This window comes from Hemibagrus wyckioides, linkage group LG26, assembly GCF_019097595.1.
Source record: "Hemibagrus wyckioides isolate EC202008001 linkage group LG26, SWU_Hwy_1.0, whole genome shotgun sequence".
Lineage (NCBI taxonomy): Eukaryota > Metazoa > Chordata > Actinopteri > Siluriformes > Bagridae > Hemibagrus > Hemibagrus wyckioides.
The window spans coordinates 5821973-5844188 of NC_080735.1; the positions used below are offsets into that span (position 1 = coordinate 5821973).

The 22216-nt window shown below is 39.0% G+C and overlaps 1 protein-coding gene across 2 annotated transcripts in view; it reads right to left on the reverse strand.

Moving 5' to 3' along the window:
• Window positions 1-11489: 11489 nt before the first annotated feature.
• Window positions 11490-22216, reverse strand: part of gpc6a (glypican 6a) — a 146479-nt gene continuing 135752 nt past the window's right edge. For both annotated transcript variants that reach the window (XM_058380943.1, XM_058380944.1), the window contains 3 exons: window positions 17298-17428; window positions 13468-13643; window positions 11490-12335 (listed from right to left, as the gene is read on the reverse strand). In XM_058380943.1, coding sequence (XP_058236926.1) covers window positions 12109-12335; window positions 13468-13643; window positions 17298-17428 — 534 coding nt within the window. In that variant the 3' untranslated portion in view covers window positions 11490-12108. The remainder of the gene's footprint in view (window positions 12336-13467; window positions 13644-17297; window positions 17429-22216) is intronic.

Below are 22216 nucleotides of genomic sequence, written 5' to 3' on the forward strand. Positions count from 1 at the left end.
CAACAACTGCAATCTGAGGCTAGTTTGGGTGAGAACCATAACTCAGATTCCTGCTCTCTCGGCTGACAGGAGAGGAACCTGATGTGGTCTTTGTCTGTTGAGATGCTTTTCTTCTCACTACAGTTGTAAAGCGTGAGTATTTGCGTGACTGTATCCCTCCAGGCAGCTCAAACCAATCTGGTAATTCTCCTCTGATCTATCTTTCTCATCAACAATCTCTTTTCCACCCACAGAACTGACAAAAAAAAAAGAAAAAAGAGAGAGAAAAAGAAACGGAAATGTGAAATAAGTGTGGGAAATTAAGGAGGTGGCTTGAGTTAGGAGGGAAAAGAAAGGAAAATAGAAGAAAAATAAAATCAGGAAGAGGAAACCCAAAAAAATTAAATTAAGAAAGAAAGCATGAGTAGATTGTTGGAGGAGAGAAAGAAGGCTAAATTGGGGGGAAATGAAACAGAGGTGGAAAAAGGAAGCAGTAATTGATTACAATTTTAATTAAACAATCAAACCAACCATTAAGATCAACATAGAAGGATACAGGAACAAAGCACACATCATTTCCTCTCCTAACCATCATTAAGGATGCTGGGGAAAAAAAAATCCAATTCATGAAAATAAATATTTTTTTTTTTTTTTTTTGAATGGTTAATCATTTTTCATTTTCAATTTCACTTCCATATGCTGCAGAGTGAGAGCTCTCCCTGGAGTGTTGTGCATTAACGTTAACCATCCATATTTCAGCAGACTAACACACTCATTTATCACACACACACACACACACTGAAGGTCACACAGTTTCACTACGTCATTACCACGACTTCACTGTATGATGATTATCTGAGCTAACGTGTGTGGTGTTCAGTCTCGCTCGGGAGCACGGACTCCTTCAGGGAATCGCCGGTGATCAGAAATAAACCGCGAGCAAACTGTTTTCCTAGCAGCTGATTTGTAGATATTTATGCGAACAGCTTTCATCCCTGCAGATGGAGACGCCAAAAGTCACGTCGATATGAAAATGTCAGCTTGATTAGTCTATAAGGACAGACTGCAGGAAGAAGCCATTAAAGCAAACAAGTCTGATTGTGTCTTATAAAATAAAAAAAAGGACTAACATTGTGTTCCTGACTTAATTAATCTGGTATAAGAGTGGAATAAAAGCAGCAAGATGAATCAGTGCCACTGGTTTAATATTGTTGTCCTTAGACACTTGCTTCATGTTCCCTGTGAGAAAATAACAATTAAGTGAGAAATGACAAACAGGAATTTGATATCCTTTATAAAAAAGAACATCTTCTCCATATTTATAGGTGTTCCAGGCCCAGTTTCTACATGTCCCTATATATATTTTCCCGCTGCTTTTCTTACTGGTTTTCCACAATAGGAATTATATATTCTTATGCTTTTCCAGTATTTCCTAAATTCCCAGTGTTCTTGCAGAGGATTTCCTCAGGAGTATTCAATATTCCAATACATGGTGTGTCGTCTCAACCTTTTCTCAGTATACTGTATATTCCCGGATATTCCCGGTGTTTTCCAGCTCTTTTGCAGTGGTTCCTGCCGTAGCAGGGATTTTCTCCAGCGACGTTCCAGTGTTTTCCCAGTTTTATATTCCAATATTGATCCCAGTTTTTTGTTTTGTTTTGTTTTTTTTTACATATTTTTCCCATATATTCAAATTAAAATTTTATTTGTTACATACACAGTATGATTTTTTTTACGACTGTCCCATGATGGGAATAAAAATCTAAAAACTAGAATATGAAATATAAGAAATGCAATTTATATAAAAAATGTAAAACTAGAATATAAAAATATAAGAATTAATTTAAATAAAAATGTAAAACTAGAACATAAAATATAAGAAAGACACTTGATGAAAATCTAAAATAAAAATGATGTATATAAAAAGAATGTTGCTGTACATATTCTAATATTTTTCGACGTTTATTTTAGTCATTTTCAGAATATTCTGTGTGTTTTTGCTAGTATTTATGGCCTGGGTGGTTAGTATTTTCCCACTGATTCTCTGTTGTCCCTCGGTGTCATTCCAGTGTTTTCCCAGTATAAATTCTAATATTAATTCCAGTGTGTCTTTTTACATTTTCCAGTATATTCCTAGTTTTGTTGCAGTGCTTTTCCCCCACAGGGCCATTCTAATATCTTCCCACTGTTTTCCAGCATGTATTCCAGTATATACTTCATTATATTCCAGTGTGTTTTGTAGTGGGGGTTTTCATATGATGTGTTTTCTCTTTTCTTTTAGTCCAGTATTCTGTCATCAGAATGTTTTCCCAGTATAAATCCCAGTGTCAGTGTTATTTTGCACTGATTTTCCCAAGTGATGTTCCAGAGTTTTCCCAGTTCTCTCAGTGCTGCCCAAATATTTTCCAAGAGTTTTAACAGAATATGTTCTGTTTCTACAGTTTTCTGTTTTTTTTCTCCTTGTTTCTTCATTATATCTTATTGTTTTTCAGTATTTTTTGGGGTGTGTTCCCACTCTCTTTCCTCGTCAGGTTAAGTGTGTGTTACTATTTTTTAGAATACAGTATTCCCAGTGTTTTTTTATTGTGTTTTGCATGTTTGCCCCAGTGCTTTTTCTCAGTATTGCTCAGTTTTTCACCACCCCTGAAACCGTAGGGTTTCTCATGTGTTTTTTCTAGTGTTTTTCTTTGCAGATTGATGTTTTTTCCCCCTCAGTGTTATCCCAGGTGATTCCCAGTGTATATTTTAACGTATTTCCCTGCAATATTTCCACTGCTATGCTTAAATAGTATATAATCCCGGTATTCTTAAGCTGCATTTACTTTCAAGTTTTAGTTGTTTCCAGTTTCCACATCACTTGTTTTTTTCTCCAGTTTTCCCCATTGTTTCCAATGGTTTCCCAATGCAGTGTTAATAATCCAGCATTTCACCAGTGAGTTTCCATTTTCTTCCCAGTTTTTTTTCCCCCAAGGTTTTTGCTCAGAGTGCACTTACCCATATTTTCCAGTTATTCCTCATTTTTTCTCCCAGTGTTTTCCTGTCCCATGTTTATTTCCTGGTCATTTTTTATCGTCTTGGTGTCTCTGGTGTTTTTCTAGTGTGATGTATTTGCTTTGTGTGACCCTGTCTGCACAATAATTGCTCCGGGTTTAACAAAATACTGTGGTTTATAGGAAACTCCATTAAACTCACTTTTACAGTTGAAATGCATTGTGACACATGGCTGATGATAAAGCCTAGTCTGTATCTGCGCCTTTGTGTCAAAGATTAACATATTATTAGAGTAATACAACTGTGAGCAGTGAACAGTAAACACTAGCTCTGTGTGCTGAGAAATCCAGAGTGAAAACTTGTCTCATTTCGTGTTGTCTCATTGTCACAGCAGAGATGTCCTTTCTCTCGCTCTCTCTCTCTTGCTGTGTGTGTGTGTGTGTATGCGCACTGAATACAGAGGAAACCGAGACACAAAATCAAACTTGCATGCATATGGAAAAGCGAGCTGGTGTGTGAACTGCTCTGAGGTGAAGAACTAGAGTGTTTTGGTTTTCCATTGTTTTTCCATCCACCAGTGTTGTCTTCATGTTTGACCGGCGTCTTTCCCATTTCCCCCCTCAGTTGTCCCGATTGTTTTGCTTGTTTGCCCTATAAATCTATAGTTCCAGTGAGTTTCCTAGTTTTAGCTCTATTTCTTTCCTCCAGCGCATCTCCATTGGTTCACTTTTTTTTTTGGCCAGCATTCCGTATTTTCTCACAGTGATTTTTTTTTACAGGATTTTTACAGTCTTTAAATTTTTCAGTCTTTAAAAAAAGTGAGGTGAGTCATGGGCATAGCAATTGTTGGTCTCTAAGGTATCCAGCTAAGCCTATCTACAGCAGTAAGGTTAATCATTGATGCAGACAGCATTGAGACGAAGAAGCGGGAACAGTAGAAGCGGGAGGAGAGCAATCAGAATCAATCAGGCAAATCCACAGGTAAGAGGAGCCGTATCAACTGCAGCATCACATCAGGCAGCATGAGTAAATGTACAGCTCGGCAGAATGAGAGGAGAGGTGGGCTAGGAGTTAAAGGGGTCTACATTTGATCAGAGTGACTCTGGCAGGTCAGGCTACGACACCATAACTAAAAGAGAAAGCTAGAAACACAGGCTTGAGGGAAGATGCAGTGTATGCAACAAACCTGAGTGATCACATGAATTCGCATGATTTGCCAATGGCTTCCCAATACGTTTCCTCATATTTTTCTGTCAGTGTTTTCCCAAGTGTTGTACGTGTTTCCCAGTGAGGCAGCTTCTGTAATGTAGGTGTGATCTGAATTCTGCATTCTGGAATAATTAGCAGCATCTCCTGGAACATCCAGACAGTTCCAACCTGGAGGTAACATGAACTAGTTTTTCTGCATCATATAACCAGATTTCTTTTTATTTTCTTCTTATTTGAGCTTCAAATAATAGAAAGGAGTCAAGTCACACCAGGTCCTTAGACTAATGCACAGGATGTACAGTAACTGAAAGTCCATCCAGAGTTCAGCTGCCTCTGTTCTTTGTAGAAGTACATCTGTCTTGTTAGAATTAAGTAGGATGAAGTTACTCAGCAGTCAGTGTCTAATGGCCTTTACACATTCCTCAACTTTATTAAGCTGCTGCCTCTCATTTGGCTTTACTGAAACATCTAGTTGTGTTGTCATCGGCATAGCAATGAAATAATTAGCAGATACCTCGTTTATGAATAATTGTACCACGAGTTAATGTATACAGGGAAAGAGCAGTGGGCCTAAAAGAGAGCCTTGTGGATAAGTAATAGTTAGCATTTTACAAACTGTTACGTCAGTCAAAAAAGACCTGAGCCAGAAGAAAAGTGTTCACTTTTAACCCGAGTAAAACTTTCTAGATTGTCTAGAAGAATACTGTGATTGAAGCTGCACAAGATCAATCAACACAAGCAGACACACAAGCAGCTGTATTAGCCCTGATTCCATTATTGGGTTATTTACTACTTTCACCAGCACTGATTTTGAGGTTTAAATGACCATGGCACTCTGGCTTGTCTGTGTCACAGGATAAATTGATGAGCGCAGAGATTTTCTGTCCATGATTGATTTATAAGTGATAAAAGAAAATAAATGTCTAAAAATGAATCTTTTCAATTAAATTTTTTTCAGTGTTTCTTGTTTTCTCTGAATGATGAAAACGGATCAGACATAACACTCTGAGCAGTGAGAGGTGAAGTGAATAAGACTTCCTCATCATGGCACCTGTTAGTGGGTGGGATATATTAGGCAGCAAGTGAACATTTTGTCCTCAGAGTTGATGTGTTAGAAGCAGGAAAAATGGACAAGCTAAGGATTTGAGCGCATTTGACGAAGGGCCAAATTGTGATGGCTAGACCACTGGATCAGAGCATCTCCAAAACTGCAGCTCTTGTGGGGTGTTCCCGGTCTGCAGTGGTCAGTATCTATCAAAAGTGGTCCAAGGAAGGAACAGTGGTGAACCGGTGACAGGGTCATGGGCGGTCAAGGCTCATTGATGCACGTGGGGAGAGAAGGCTGGACCGTGTGATCCGATCCAACAGACGAGCTACTGTTGCTCAAACTGCTGAAGAAGTTAATGCTGGTTCTGATAGAAAGGGGTCAGAATACACAGTGCAGGACGGGTCAGGGCTGTTCTGGCAGCAAAAGAGAGACCAACACAATATTAGACAGGTGGTCATAATGTTATGCCTGATCGGTGTATTCTTCTTTAATATGTGTGCAACCAAAAAGGAGGTCTCTAAGACCTAGGATCCTGAGATTATAGAGCATTAATTAATAGATTAATCACTGCTGATGCTTCATGGTTCGAGTGATAAAGATGAGGAATCATTGGGTATTGGTTAGTCGTTGTGTAGGATTCAGTGATTGAAGCAGCTTCATGACCTCTGTTACTAAACTGCTGCAAAGAATCAATATAACACCAACACAACACAGCACTTTACAGTGAGGGAAATAAAAAAAAAGAAATCGAATAAACACTTACATTTGCATCGGTCTGACACGATTAGAAATATTTTTACGCCACACCTCTGCTGGATTCTAATTGGTCAGACACTGACAGAGCATCCTATATTTTTAATCATGACTTCCATCTGATGACGTCATAATGACTGGCTGCTTGAGCTCCGCCTCCATGCTTCAGTATCCAGTTCTTTTCCTTTCACTCTTTCTTTCTTTTCTTCACCAAAAAAGCACACTCATACATTTCATTAATACAAAAGGTTTGTTTTTTTATTTCTTTTTTGTTCTTTTTACTCATCTTTTCATTACTTATCTGTATACAAGAGAGCGTAACAAAACCCAGATATGCAATCCTTTTTTTTTTAATATATTTTTTTTGTATAGTATTTTCTTTTTCTTTTCATTAAAAAAAGAAAGGTTGTAAGGCATGTCTGCTCGTCACGTCGACTAAAATCTTCCCCAAAATCTTTCGGAACACACTTTTAACTGTGATGTAAACACAAGTCATATACAGCCATAACCAACATCAGTGTCTATGTTAAAACATGGAGGTGAGGAATAAAGCTACGGATAATTCATATAATAATAATTAGGCGTTTTTTTTTACTCTCGGCATCAGCAAAAATGAAATAAAGCTGCAAAAGTGCTCAAACACAGAGTGTGTGTGTGTGTGTGTGAGAGAGAGAGAGAGAGAGAGAGAGAAAGAGAGAGAGAGATGGTTCAGCTTTGACAGCCAAAAGCCTTAAAAAAAATTTTGTGTGATGCTTGCAAAAGGCTTAACTAGCTGAGCTAACACTGATGTGCTAAACATTGATCTTATTTGTCAAACAATTTCGAATAGTAATTTGGGACACAGCCACAGAGAGGCTGGAACACACATATAGCCTGTGTCTCAAACTACCTACACTTCACTGTAGCCTACTGGTTAGAATGTGTGTAGTTTAGTTTAGTGATTTGGGACACAGCCATAGGCCGTGACCAGGAAATGATTGTCATGATTGTAGAACTGCACAGAGGATTCTAGACCCGACACACTGGCCTCCAGAGCTGCACCGACAATAAGCAGAGTTCAATATAACCCCAAGGAATTTAGACTCACACTGAATAGCTCTAAACGTTCACACACAGGTTCTAGAGGTGGACCGAGCTGCTGCTACAGGATCATGAGAAGCACAGCAAGAAATCCACAACTAGATCCGTCCTGAAAAGGATCTGGAACTTGTTATAAAAAAAAAAAAAAAAGAGCACCGGTGATTCTAGAACCACACAGAAGAACGTACACCGTTGAGAATCCACCTCCGGACGATTGGAGCGCTTCAGAAAGGATTGCAGATGAGCAGAGTTCTGACGGATCTGGGACCACAGTGAGGATTTCTTTTCTAATGTTCTATTCTGAGGATTCTAGAATCATATGAAGAGCTGGTACACTGCACCGGGGAACATTCCAGAACTGAGGATTCTGGAGGATTCGAAGCGCTAACAGAACCGCACAGTGGGTTCTGGGGTCACTGTGAAGAACTCGGGGTTCGGACAAACCTTTCAATCTAGACAAGGATCTCGGATCAGGTCTACGTCATTTTGGAATCTTAACACTGTGCATTTAAAATAAACATTCCTAACAATCACAAGGTTTCTGAGCGCTTTTAACAATCACCAAGTGATCATGCTGAAAAGGAGGATAATGTAAAGATTGTGATGAAATTCACGTATATGTTAATATTCTGTATTTGCATATTCATGATGCAGCACAGGTTTACATTTATTCCAGTCTCTCTCTCTCTCTCTCTTGCTAGCTCTCTTATTTATTTATTTATTTATTTTTTCAGAATCAGAATCTGATTAAGTTGCAGTTGTGGAGATGTGTGTGTGTGTGTGTGTGTGTGCGTGTGTGTGTAGTATTTTTTGCTGTAAGGTCAAATTTTGTGCAAACACAAACTTTTCTTTTTTGCGGACTCAACGTAGGAAAAGTGCTGAGAATACTCACACACACACACACACACACACACACACACACACACTCACACACACACTGACCAGTGGCGATCTGAGTCCCAAATGGAAAGTGCCAGAAGGCCACATGCACACAAGGGAAAACACACACACTCTCTCACACACACACACACACACACATGCACACACAGAGTGGAAAATGAGGTGACCTAGTAAAGTGTGTGATTGACTTTCTCCTTGACTTTCTCATAGTGACATTTAATTTATTTCAAAAAGAAGAGTAAATTAAATAAAAAAAAAAAGCAGGTGGCGTTGATGAAAAAAGAGAAATTGTTTTGAAAAAGGGATTTTCTCGCAAATCTCGTATATAAGAGAGATATATCACACGTATATAGAATACAGCTCATGTCAGTACTCGCAGACGGAGCGATCTGTGTCTTTATGCTAGTTTGTTCATTTACTACAGTTCTAGCTAACAGCTAGTCTCTGGACCTTTCTTTTTTTCTTTTATTATTATTATTTTTTAATGACACCTTTGCAGTTTGTTGGTATTTTTAAATGGTTTATGAGAGTGTTAGGAATTATTTGTTATATTAGTATACATGTGCTTGTTTTGTAGTAATTTGTTGTCTTTTTGTAGTTATTTTTCTGGTTTATTTATTTGCTATTGAAGTCTGTCTGACAGTCTGTATGTTTGTTCCTCACTACCAGCTTGCCTAAGATTTGTGTGTGTGTGTGTGTGTGTGTGTGGGTGTGTGTGTGAGTGTGTGTTTGAATTACTGTTATGTTGTTTATAAAGATAAACCTCCACTCACGTCATTTCGACCTTTTTCTTAATAAAAATGGAGTTTTTCCGTGCCACCGTCACCGCAGGCTTCTCATTAGGGATAAAATACTTACTTTACTTTAAACTTTATCATTTTTTTCCCTTCTTTGTTTTATACTTCTGTAAAGCTGAAAAGTCCATTGCTAAAATCACTATACAAATAAATTGAATTGAATTAATAATAATAATAATATGGAAAAATTCAGTTCGACTAATGCCAGTTTAGGCAACTTTGTCATTCAGCAAAAAATATTGGAAAAAAAATCAAATAAAAAATCACATACAAATGAAAATCTATATATTAATGTCGTATAAAAATGCTTAAAAATGTTTAAAACTGTTCCAGAGTTCCACTGTGTGACGGTTCGTGGCAGTTTATTCAGACTTGCATTTCACAATTGTAGAATTTTGTGTTGAATTTGTGACTTTAATATTTGTCCCCATGGCTATGAGGAAAGTTCCTACTGCTAGTGCTGATGCTTCCTGCAATATCGTTGGAAGATAAGGTGGCTGCAATAAAAAGTCATGAAATTGGTGACCGCCATAGCTCGTGCTTCTGGCTTGAGTTGGATGACGGTATCGACAAGGCCCACATCAAAGATGATGCTCCAGCAATGAAGAACACCATCATCAACAAGAAAAGAAGCAAGATCTATAAAGTAACGGATCATCATCGTTCTCTTTGGCTTGAACGGCAGACTCGTCAGCATATCCTCATAAGCCAGATGTTACTTCAGGAGAAAGTGCTGTCTTTATTTGAAGACCTCAACCAGATGTGAAAGACACAGGATTCAAGGGAAGTTCAGGATGGTTTGTGCTGCACAATCATCACAACATCTCTATCCAAGGCGTCAGCTGAAAAATGAGCAACATCCTTATGTCTTCCAGGACAGATATTCAGTGGAGATGAGACCATGGTTTACTAGAAGAACATGCCAGAACATTCTTGCATATCCAAGCAGGAGAAGTCCGTGCTTCAAAAGAGCGTTTGACTCTTAGGTTGGGAAGCGGTGATTTTAGGTTAAAGCTGCTGCTGGTATGTCATTCACAGAATCCTCGAGTGCTAAAGAACATCTCCAAGGCATCTCTCCCTCACATCTCATGGCTTGGATGACTGTTAGAATTTTTGAGGACTGGTTCTTCAACCACTTCATACCTGGAGAAGTATTGTAAGGATAATGATACTCCATTAAAGATCCCTTAGACAATGCTTCTGGCCACCCACAAAGCCTAACATCTCTCCTGCAACCTATGGACCAGCAGATCTGCCATCTTCATGTGCTACTATCTTAGGTTCCTTTGCAGCTATAGCCATACCTAAGGTACTAGCACACACCTAAAGTTTGTCTATAGCTGCAAAGGAACTTGGTGACTTTGAGCAATGTTCCTGCAAATGGACTTTGAGGCAGACAAACAGCCCCTAATGAGTTGATAGAACTTCATGAACAACAGCGCCAAGAAGAGGAACCAGAACCAGAACTGTCACGCTTCACCACCAGCAAAATGCAGCAGACCTTTGAGCACATCGAGAAAGAGCTTGATGTTTTTAAGGAGATGGATCCTAACGCTCAGCACTTTGGGGAAATGTCATGTTTTGCTTCCTGAAGTTTCACAGTCGTTACTTTTTGCTCCCGATAGATAGATGAAAAGAAGAGCAAGAAATTTCAGGGTACTCTTGACTAGTTCTTGCAGCACTTAGAAGATTTGATAAGTAGAATATGAATCTTCTGGTTGAAGAGATTCAGTCATCAGCATCAACATCGTCTAATCCTTTTCCTCCAATTTCCACCTCTGGCCCATCGAGCATCAACGTTTTTTTTTTTTTTCTTCTTTACATTAGCATCAATTAAAATGCAGAACTTTATTTAAATAAGTTTTTTTGAAGGGTTTTATTCAACTAAAGTCATTTTTTGACTGAAGTTGTGAGTCTTGGAATGAATTCATGATGTAAGCTGAGGGGTGTCTGTAAATTCTGTGTAATTTCTCAATGATTTTAGAGAGTTACTGTGTTTATTAGTAGTTTATTAGTTTGTCTTTTTTGCCCAAATTCCTGGGTTGCCAGTGAGTTATAAAAGTTTGTTTTATTCTATGTTTATAAATGTTTGCTTCCCTCATGTTTTTAATTGTTTACTGTATTTGTTGCCGATTTATTAACATTTGTATGGTTCTTTAAGTTTTAGTAGCTTGGCAAATCATTTCCATTTTAATGTTTTCAAAGTAGTTTGCCCGTTCTTTTAGTCTATAAATGTGTTTGTTTTTAATGGGAGCTTGTCCTTTTCATACTTGTTTTTATACTATGCACTGTAGTTTGCAGATTTGTTGGTAGATTTTTCATTTTTATTTGTTACGGTTTGGCTTATGCTTCTTTAGCCGTGTGTGTGTGTGTGTGTGTGTGTGTTTTGGACAGTAGTTTATCCCTTTAATAGACTTTGTTTTAAACAGTAGTTAACTCTTTTAAATGTTTTTATTTGCAAGGGTTTATATACTAATTTAGACATTAAATTGTGCTAGTTTCTTATTTCTTCATGTCTTTATAGCTAGTGTAAGGGTTTTTCCTACATCCGAGTCTGACACGAGGCACTAATCTGATGCTAGCGAATACTGACATGAGCTGTAAAGATTTAGTTGAATGCTGTAGAGTAATTAGTGTTCTAACATTGTTTAGATGTGTCCTTCATGTAAAGTGATACAAAATTCCTCTGATAATTTCATCTATATCTTATTTAAAACATTAATGGACTGAAAGAAGCTGGAATTTTTATGTTGTTTGTTTTTTAACACAAAACCAGAAAAAGGAGAAATGACAGCTGTGAGATATGATGTCATGCATTCACAGTGACACAGAAGCAAATATGAGTTATACTTTTTTTTTTTTTGAAATCTTTTTATCGTTCCTCCTGCTCATGTCTCTGTTCCTTTGTGATGGGTTTGGAAGAGACGACTCTGCATCTTATATAGATATCTCTCTGTTTTGAGGTGCTCATCTTGCGCAGTGGATATAAAAAACACAAACAAAAATAGATTCTTCTTCATATATATATATTATATATATATATATATATTTTTTTTATCCTGGTACTTCACTGAAAGGGATCTGAGGAACGTGCTGCAGCATTCCTCTGTCGTGTTTTGTCTCTTTTTTTTAAAGGAACGAGAGAAAAAGGTGTCATTCGAGGATGAAGCTGCTCTTTGGAAACAAGCAGGATGCAGAAATTTTGCCTTGCTCTCTCTCTCTCTCTCTCTCTCTCTCTGTCTTTTAGGTGTCAGTCCTCATGCTTGCCATCATTAAGCCCCACGGGGGTGGGGCTAACAGTGTGGGAGGAGCTAAGCTGTATCATAAAAGTGTCTGCTCCCCATCCAGCCATTATCTCCACCAGAACTGCAGCAACGTGAGCGTCATTAAAGTGATTGGTGAGGCAGTAAGGGGAGGTGCTCTGTCAGTAGGTCTAAGAGGCGTGGCTTTATCAGATGCAGGTCTTAAAGGCGTGGCCTGATCTTGACGTCCCGCCCCTACCGCTGGCGCCTCTGTGCTTGCGAACTCAAACTCAGTGGTGTAGCCACTTCCACTGCCAGACCCACTGACCTCATCACCTGAAAAAAAAATGAATAAAAAATCAATAGTGGGGTTAAGAAGGAGGCAGAGCCAAACACAGACACATCAACTTTCTCTAAAAACATGGGAATCAAGAAATCAGGACAAGTAATCATATGAAGAAGCAGTGTGAGGATGGAAATTGTGCCCTACTTCCTTCCTCCCTCCCTCCCTCCCTCCTTCCTTTCTTTATGCACACCACAGTTGTATGTCTGTAAAGGTTAAAGGATTTTATTTAAAATAAAAGGCCGAGAATAAAACTCAGACTCAGGAAGTCCCCAGCGAGAACTCACTTCATCTTCTGTCCGGTTCACAGAACTGCTGATTAAAGTGCAGGAGTATTTTACGTGTTTCCATTCTCTGCCCACACAAATACAGAGAGAAAACACATTCTGGGTCTTTAGACTGGTTCAAGATCAGAGGATTTTTTTCTACCCAGAATCCCTCACTTACATTGCAATTAAGCTCACGTTGAAGTAGCAAAACTGCCTTTGCAAGTCTAAATTAGCACTCGGACTGAATGCGAATAAAATGTGCCTGGTGGAAATGTCAGCTCATTTGAATGTGAAAGGAAGAAGGATACAAAGAAAAAAATCTGCCAAATTCCCAGCCAGTCCATCAAACTAAAGGATCGCAAAACAAAACGCAGGAACTGCTGCTCACAGCAAGCTACGCCTCACTGCTGCTTTATTTAATTAGCTAACTAATGTTAGCTAACAGTCCCTCTGAAATGACCTCATTCATCAGCTGAGTTTTGCTCCACTCCACTAAACATGTTTTATTTCCTCCAATTAAATCAGAACTCCAAATCCTCTGTGTTACATTTTGAGCATTATAGCATGCTGACTAGCATAAGAAATCACAAACTAGCATTAGAATTGCTGAAAACTAGAGTTATAAACATTTAGCATTGTATGAAGTGTGCTAATACAGGAAGTTAACATTTTATTAAACAGAATTTTATTAAACTCTATTTTCATAATAAACAAATAAACACAAGGTCAAATCATCATCAGATTGCTGTTTTTTCTTAAGCAGGCTACAACATAAACTAGCATTATAGTAAAGCTGCTAGCAGTAAAATTAGCACTAGTGTAACACAGCATCTTTGTTGAATATAGTGCACATTACTGGAGTCCTGGAAGGAGATGTCGTTGCCGTTGTAGGCGCTGCGCAGTTTGTTGGTCATCACCCTCAGAGCCATGATCTGCTGCCGGATGAAGGTGTCTGGACGGGTGATGTCGATCTCTACCTCCGGATTACTCAGCTGATTGGTCAGACCATCTTTCACAACCTCTGGGAAATACCTGCACATGACAGGAAACAACTTTACTTAACCCCCAAACACTAAATACCGGCACATGACAAGAAACAGCTGTACTTCAACCTAAACACTGAGGAAATAACTGTTCTATTACACAGAGTAATGGTACTTAACCCCTAAGCACCAAGAAACACCTGCAAAAGACGGAAAAACCTGTACTTAACAACTAGACACTGAGGAAATACCTGAACATCACAGGAAACAACTTAACCCCTAAACACTGAGGAAATACCTTCACACAAGAGGAAACAACTTCATATCCCTAAACACAAAGGAAGCGCCTGCAAAAGCACCTGAACTGAACACTGAAACACTGAGAAAGCACCTGATCATCACAGGAAACAACCTTAATTTAACCTCTAAATCCTGAGAGACTCCATGCACACAGGAAGTTTACTTAACCCCTGAACCCCATGAAAATGGCAGCACATGCAAGCAAACAACTACTTACCCCCTGACCACTGGAGAAAGACCCGCACATGACAGCTGACAACTTTATTTAACCCTGAAACACCACAAACGTACCTGCACATGACCAGAAACAGCTTTATTTAACCTGTAATCACCATGGAAACAACTTTATTTAACACTTTATTTAACTTTATTTGACTTTACTTAACCCCTAAACACCACAACCGAGGAAACAACATTACTTTAGCTGTAAACACCAAAGCACCTTCAAAAGATGGGAAACAACCGAAGTCATGACCTAAACACTTCATATTACTTTACTCAACACTGAAACACCTGCAAAAGACAGGAAACAGCTTTACTTCACCTCTAAACACTTGAATCCCTAGCTCCTGAACTCCTCTCTCCTACTCTTAAACATCCCTAAGAACAAAACCCTAAAGAGTTAAGCACTTAGTCCCATTGGTGTAGAATTCTGTGGTTTGAGAAGTGTCCAGAGTTAGGCTGTTAGAGGCTTAACACTTAGCTAGCTAATGTTACTTGCACCACAGTAGCTAGTATACTGTTACTGTGGATGTAGCTTGTTGTTATTTTAACCGCAGAAGGGATGTCGTGTAGCTGTGAGCAAACGGAGATGACTTTACATAACCGTTTAGAAACTTTAACTACAATAATCTGTGTTAGCAGACTAATTTGCCACAGCGGTTTGGGACACAGTCACATGCAGTAGTGAGCTGTCACAGTCACCAGGCTGCTAAATGCTAGCTTGCTAACTAGTGTACTGCAGGAACGGTGTGCTATCTAGTGATATTCACTACACTCAGGTTTGGAATTGGGACACAGCCCATGTGTCAGACATGGAGGATGTCTGAGCCACATCTATTCATACTTTAGAATCTATAAAACACTCTCTATACAAACACACACACACACACACACACACACACACACTTGAATCACACACAGGCATGTTGACACGTCTGCACATTGCCATTTGGCTCAGTGTTCATTCCTGTTATGAGAGAGTGTGACAGATGAAACAGTTTGATTTCTATTTGCTCCATCTGCTGATGAGAGAAGAAATGGAGAGACGCCAAGATGGCTGACTGATGGAAAGAGACGGATCACGGGAAGACAGGCTGGTAGTGTGATGGAGAGACAGAAGGAGAACGAGAGATAGAGAGAGAGAGAGGAGAAGGCAATTCGATTTAATTAAAAACAATTAAACCCTTAAGCAAAACCTTAAGCTCTGCTCCGGCAGTAGTGTCCTCAATAGCTGTGTCAATAAAGTTTTATGGAATTTGAGTTGAATGAATGAAGGAAATCCATTCTAACTAAAAAAAAAAAAAGCTAACTGTTCCTAAACAGCTGTTTTTTCTATTTCTCTATTACAGTCATCATAAAACTGCAGTATTGTTTGCAATAACGATATCAATAAAGCTTTCTGGAATTGAATTGAGACGAGACACAATCAAACTCACTACTTTACGTTGTTATAGCCGAAGCTGTGTAAACTTTCTTGCCGCTATCCTCGCTAGTTACATCAATTAAGGATAGAGAGGGAAACACAGAGACAGAGAGAGAGAGAGAGAGAGAGACAGATAGAGAGAGAGAGAGAGCGAGAGAGACAGAGAGACAGATACAGAGAGAGAGAGAGAGAGAGAGAGAGAGAATCAATTCGTTCCAGTTCATTACTGTAACTTTTTTTTCTTTTTATTGAGGAATATTGTTTTGAAACAGCTTTCAGAAATGGAACTGAGATGAAGAAACGTTCATTTGATCACTTTTATATTTTCTGGAATTGAACTGAGAGAGATAAAGAGATAAAGAGATAAAGAGCAAAACAGACAGTTCAGGTCAAATTGCTCGACTGTATTTACTTCTCTGTGCTTCAGGAATATGCTTCAGTTTTTGATCGTCGTGTCCATAAAGTTATTTGGAATTGGATTGAGAGAGATAAAGAAAGTCTTCGAGACAGTATAAAGGACAGAGGCAGGTGATTGAGTTAAATATGACTGGGATGCTGAAGTACACTCAGCACAGCAGCTCCATTAGGACTAGGTGTGCTAGCGGACCATGCTAATGTCTAAAATTACCAATACTGTGGCATTTTTATATTAATTTAACAACACATCTGTAGTTAATGTTCATATATCTCATTTTTTTCTGTCACCGTGTCCCTACTTTCTTTAAAAACAAATAGTTTTTTGATAAAATGTTCATATCCCTTGATCGGAGCTAGCTATCTGCTGCTAATCATTCAGTGGAAAGTTGTGGTACCTTCAGCCCTGGGTTTAGTGGAAGATTCTACATGAAAAGTGCACTCTTGGGGTAGAATTGTTTTTTCATGATGCAATTATGATGTTTTCTCATTATTTTTGTAACCCAACAAGTCGAGTTAGTGGTGAATGCTAAGTGTAATTATGGTTTCATGTTAATATCGAGATTTTTCTTTTACAGTTATACTGTTGCTTAGCAACAGTGTTTTAACAGCAACTTAGTTCCAGTCTCTTTTTGACTATACACCAAACTGCCATTCTGCTGGATTATGCAAGCAGCTAAGAATAGCTAAGCTAGCTCAGAATATGAAGCTTATATTATAAACAGCCATTGCCTGTGGCTGTGTCCCAAACCACCATGCTACTAGGGTCAGTGGTGGCTCAAGTGCCACCAAGTTGCCACTGTTGGACCCCTGAGCAAGGCCCTTAACCCTCTCTGCTCCAGGGGTGCTGTATCATGGCTGACCCTGCGCTCTGACCCCAACCTCCAAGCATGGGATATGTGAAGAAAGAATTTCACTGTGCTGTAATGTATATGTGACAAATAAAGTCTATTTCTTTTCTACTACCACTACTAAAATGTATCCCCTCTATGGTAACTATAAGAACATGTGGTCTGGTGTTATTTGGACCTGTTAGTCTACTAATTTGATTTGGGATGCAGCCTTAACTGGACAATAAACACACTCCACAGTTCACATTCAGAACAAGATTCACCTCTCAGTGATTTTGAAGGGACCAAGGTGACCCAAATTCCATTCCAATTGAAAATGAACTCTACGCCCTACACCCTACACCCTACACCCTTCCCCTTGGCAAATCCATCACACAGACAAGAAACAGGACCTTTTCTTTTTTAGTGCACACACACACACACTCCATAGTTTAAAGTCGACAAGCCCTTCATGACGTGTGTGTGTGTGTGTGTGTGTAAAAATGTATCTTGCCTTCCTTTAGTGTGACTGTTCCAGCACTGCTCACTGTTTGGTTCAATCACATTCTCTTTAGAACAGATCTCATCAGGGAGTGATGTCCAGAACCTCTTCGCCTTCTTCAGTTTCTCCTTAATGTCAATCACCTACAGACAGAGAGACAGACAGACAGTCAGCCAGACAGGCAGATCCTAATCTTGATGATTCACATTTTTAGGAAGTGTATCAATCCCAAAATGATAAAAATCCCTGCCTAGGGTTTATGTTAACTGCAATTAGACTATCAGCTAGCAGGGTTCACAAGCTCTGAGGTTCTCTTCTCTAGTGACTGTGATGTTTCATTCATGAACGAGTCTCTGATGTGAATGAATCAGTTTCGGTTAGCTCACTGGACTAAGATTGAACATTGATATGTAGGTTTATATAGTTATATATAGTCTTTTGTTTTGATTTTTTTTCCACTAGTGTTCAATGGGTCACTGGGTGAATGAGAGAATCTTTCAGTCGTGAACATGATTCACTCCTCTCTCATTCAGCAGGACAGAATCTGTATCAGTGAATCTTTCAGTCATGAACACGATTCACTCCTCTTTCATTCAGCAGGACAGAATCTGAATCAGTGAATCTTTTGGTTATGAACATGACTCACTCCTCTCACATTCAGCAGGACAGAATCTGAATCAGTGAATCTTTTAATCCTGAACACGATTCACTCCTCACTCATTCAGCAGGACAGAATCTGAATCAGTGAATCTTTCGGTCATGAACATGATTCACTCCTCACTCATTCAGCAGGACAGATTCTGAATCAGTGAATCTTTTGGTCCTGAACACGATTCACTCCTCACTCATTCAGCAGGACAGAATCTGAATCAGTGAATCTTTTGGTCTTGAACATGATTCACTCCTCTTTTATTCAGTATTTGAATCAGTGAATCTTTTATTCATGACTAAGATTCGTTTTTCTAAAATTCAGTGGACTGGTTGAAATTTGTTTCTTTTACATTCAGGAGGTTCATGTTCGAGTCAGATTCACTCCTCGCTTGATCAGTGAGTTGATTCAGCAAATCTTTTAGTCATGACAGTCTTTCTTGGCATCAGCTGAGAGCTAGTGCTGGTTTTGAAACATAGATGGGAAGTTTTTTAAACACTAGATTATCCTGAGGCTAATGTTCCACAGTATGATGGCAGACAGATTTTCAAACCTGAGATAAAAATCTAATGCGAATGCAACATTAAATCATTTTTAGATTTAATGAATGCTAGTTTTCGTTATTGTAAAAGTCTCAAAAGCGCCTCAATGGCTTTTCTATGCTAAAAACAGCTTCCTATAACAGGTGCATCATTATGAATAGCTGAGTGTAAATATGGCATGTTTAAACACACACACACACACACACACACACACACGGGGCCACTAGGTGCTGCTACTCCTCTGAAAGAGACAGATGGAAAGAAAGACAGTCTCAGAGAGAGAGCAAGAGAGTGAGAGAGAGTGAGTAAGAGAGAGAGCGAGAGAGATAGAGAGAGAGTGAGTAAGAGAGAGAGAGACAGATGGAGAGAGGGAGTGAGACAGATGAGCGTCAGTGTGAATAAATAAACACACTCATGTTTCAAACACATATTAAAATACAGACTCCAAATTAGAAGGGCGGTAAGTGTGAGGGTCATCCAACACACACACTGCACTAACAAGGATAAATTACATTGCTTCTGTGTGTGTGTGTGTGTGTGTGTGTGCGTTTTCCCTGGGGCCCCAAACCCAGTGGCTACGTCTAAAAATCTCCACAACAAATGCCTGTTATTAGTGCAAGGTCACACACCCGTACACACACACACACACAGCTCCTTATTCTTATTTTATATCTTCAGTATTCCTCATGTGCCTTCTGTATACACGTCACATTGAAAGCACCTGCCTAATAATCCTCCTTGTGCCTCCAGTACAGCCCTGACCCGTCAATCCACAAGACCTCTGAAGGTGTGCTGTGGAATCTAGCAGCAGATCCTTTAAGTCCTGTAAGTTGCGAGGTCATGCCTCCACGGGTCCGACTTGTTTGTCTGACCACATTCCCATTTTTCCTGCTTTCAACACGTCAACTTTGAGAACTGACTGTTCACCTGCTGCCTAATAAATCTCACCCTGTGACACGGGCCATTATAACCAGATAGATCAGTGATATTCACGTCACTGGTCAGTGGTTTTTAATGTTATTGCTGATTAGTGCAGATTTCTCTATAGACAGACAGACAGACAGATAGGCAGACAGACAGACAGACAGACAGACAGACAGACAGACAGACAGATAGATAGATAGATAGATAGATAGATAGATAGATAGATAGATAGATAGATAGATAGATAGATAGAACTTTATTATCATTGCAAAGTACAGGTACATTTCAACTAAATGCCGTATCTGTTTGTTTATTTGTTTGTTTATCTGTTTATCTGACACATCCCAGACTTCTTTCGACATTTCCTGTTAATGAATTTTTTCTACACTTTTCTGGTTAATTACGTTTTCCGGCACATGATGAATCCACCTCTGCCATGTGCTGATGTGGGAATTAAACAAGACAATCACATCTAAAGAGTACAACTGAGAACCGTGGATTTCTGAGTTTCGGGAATATCTACATCTCTGCTCAAATGTTTTCTAAACCTTCATACTCTTCCATATTTTTATTCTTTTTTTTTTGTCTTCAGTGCCAGAACACTGGTTTTTATCTCAATACATCAGCACTTTTCTTCTATCCGTGTTTTATGCGCCGTGGCAGTTAACTCATGCTGAAGTCTGCCCTTGAATTCTTCATTTTCATGATCAAAGAAGTTGTACTGACATTTACTATATTACTATATCACTCTTCTTTAATTTCCGTGTTCACGTGCGGTGTGTTGCCATAGAAACGGCCGAGGAGATGAAGGGCTCAGCGGTGTAATTACCGTAATTCTGATACACACTGAATGCACTAGAAACCATAAAGTGCCATTACAGCACAATATCCACTAGTGCAGCTTGGGGCCACTTTGTTTTTTTGTTTTGTTTGTTTTTATTTTCCACAAAAACTAGCCTTTTCTCTCTCACACAAAGCTAATCTCTGTTTCGTAATTGTACCTCAAACCTGCTCTGAATTTATTTTGGTTATTTTTCTTCCTGTAGCACTGCACAGATGAGCATGAAAGTCAAAGGTCTTCAGACAAACACGAGATCTGGTGCTTTATTATGTGCAGGATCCACGGGTGAGACCGGTAATCTGGCTTACACTGTTATAGTTTAGAGTGAAGTCTATCTGGCTAATTGTGGATCTGCACAGTGTGATACAGCAGTGTGTGTGTGTGTGCGTGTGTAGCACTGCAGGAAACATTTCACACCAGTGTGGAGCGTATAAAAGCTCAGGTATACTCTCAACAGTATTTTGAAGACTTTAACTTCTCTAAACACTGGCTGTGTTCCAATTCAAACATTGCTTAATAAAAGTGATCAAGCAATAATCTCGTTATCTAATATTCCTCTCATTAGGTTCTCTAATTAGATCAAGTAAACTTAAGGTCTAAAGCTAGCATTGGGCTAATAAGGTCCTAAGATAAAGTGTTTTAAGCTAAACGTGACCTAATAAAGTCCTGAACTCATAAATAAGCACACTGGATGATATCAATCTAATGAAGTCCTCGAGCTAATATACTCTGAGATCATTTGAATCTGTTATTAATATAATAAAGTGAATGTAGTGTATTCAAGTGGAAGATGATCCTATTAAGCTAATAAAAATTTTTAAAGCCAGGATTAAGCTGGTATGGTAATAATCGACTGATTAATGTGTTTTAAACTAATAAAGTCTAATAATAATTCTAAGCTAATAAATATGCAAGGCTAAGGTATATAGGGAATAAATCATTCCACCCTCAGTGTGAAACTACAATGTAAAAAACATACAGTTGAATAAGTATACACACCCTGAAACTGATACTTATTTGAAGCAGCTTTTGATTTTATTTCACCACTCAGTGTTTTTGTGTGAGTCTCTCAGCATGCTACGTTCTGACTTGCGGATATTTTCCTCACTCTTTCTTACAAAACAAAAACAAGTCATTTCTTTGTTGATTTGGATGTATGGGATGTTTGGGTCATTGTTGTGAAATTCCTTTTCAATATTCAGCTTACTAGCTGAAGGTTATGCACTAAAATCTATTGTAATTTGTAGTTATTCCTGATTCTCTCCACCTTAATAAAAGCCCCAGTGCTGGCTGAAGAAAAGCAGTTCTACCACCACCATGCTGCATTCCTTTAGTGATGTGCTTTTTTTTGCTCCATACATTGTGGAATTGTTTTCATTAGACCCGAATGCATTTTGCTACGTGGTTTGGCGGGATGTTTGTTGTGATAAAGGGTTTCCATTTAGCCGCCTTATTTAAATGCCCCATACTTCAGTCATGTGAAGAATATGAGAGATTGTTGTCACATGCAGAGAGATTATCCTGCAGCTCCTTTAATGTTGCTGTAATTCTCTTGGCAGCCTCCCTGGTATGATTTTGTCTTCTCCTTCTATAAACTTTGGAGGGACATCCTGTTCTCAGTGGTGTCCGGTTCTCTTCATTGATGAGAGCCAGTTCACTCTAAACACATGTAACAGACATGAAAGAGTACAGAGATGCTGTGGGGAATGTTATGCTGCCTTCAACATCATCCAACATGACCGGTTTGAGGTGGGGCAGTGATGGTCTGGGAATATCAAGGAAGGGTAGTACAGACCGCCATGTGCAAGCTAATGGTATCCTGACTGCTGTTAGGTACTGAAATGAGATCCACAGGGCCATTACTGGTGCAGTGGGCCCTGGGTTCCTACTGGTACATGACACTGTACTGCATCATGTGGCCAGAGTGTGCTGCTTCTGGATGATGAAGGCACTGATGTCCACTCGTTCACCAGAC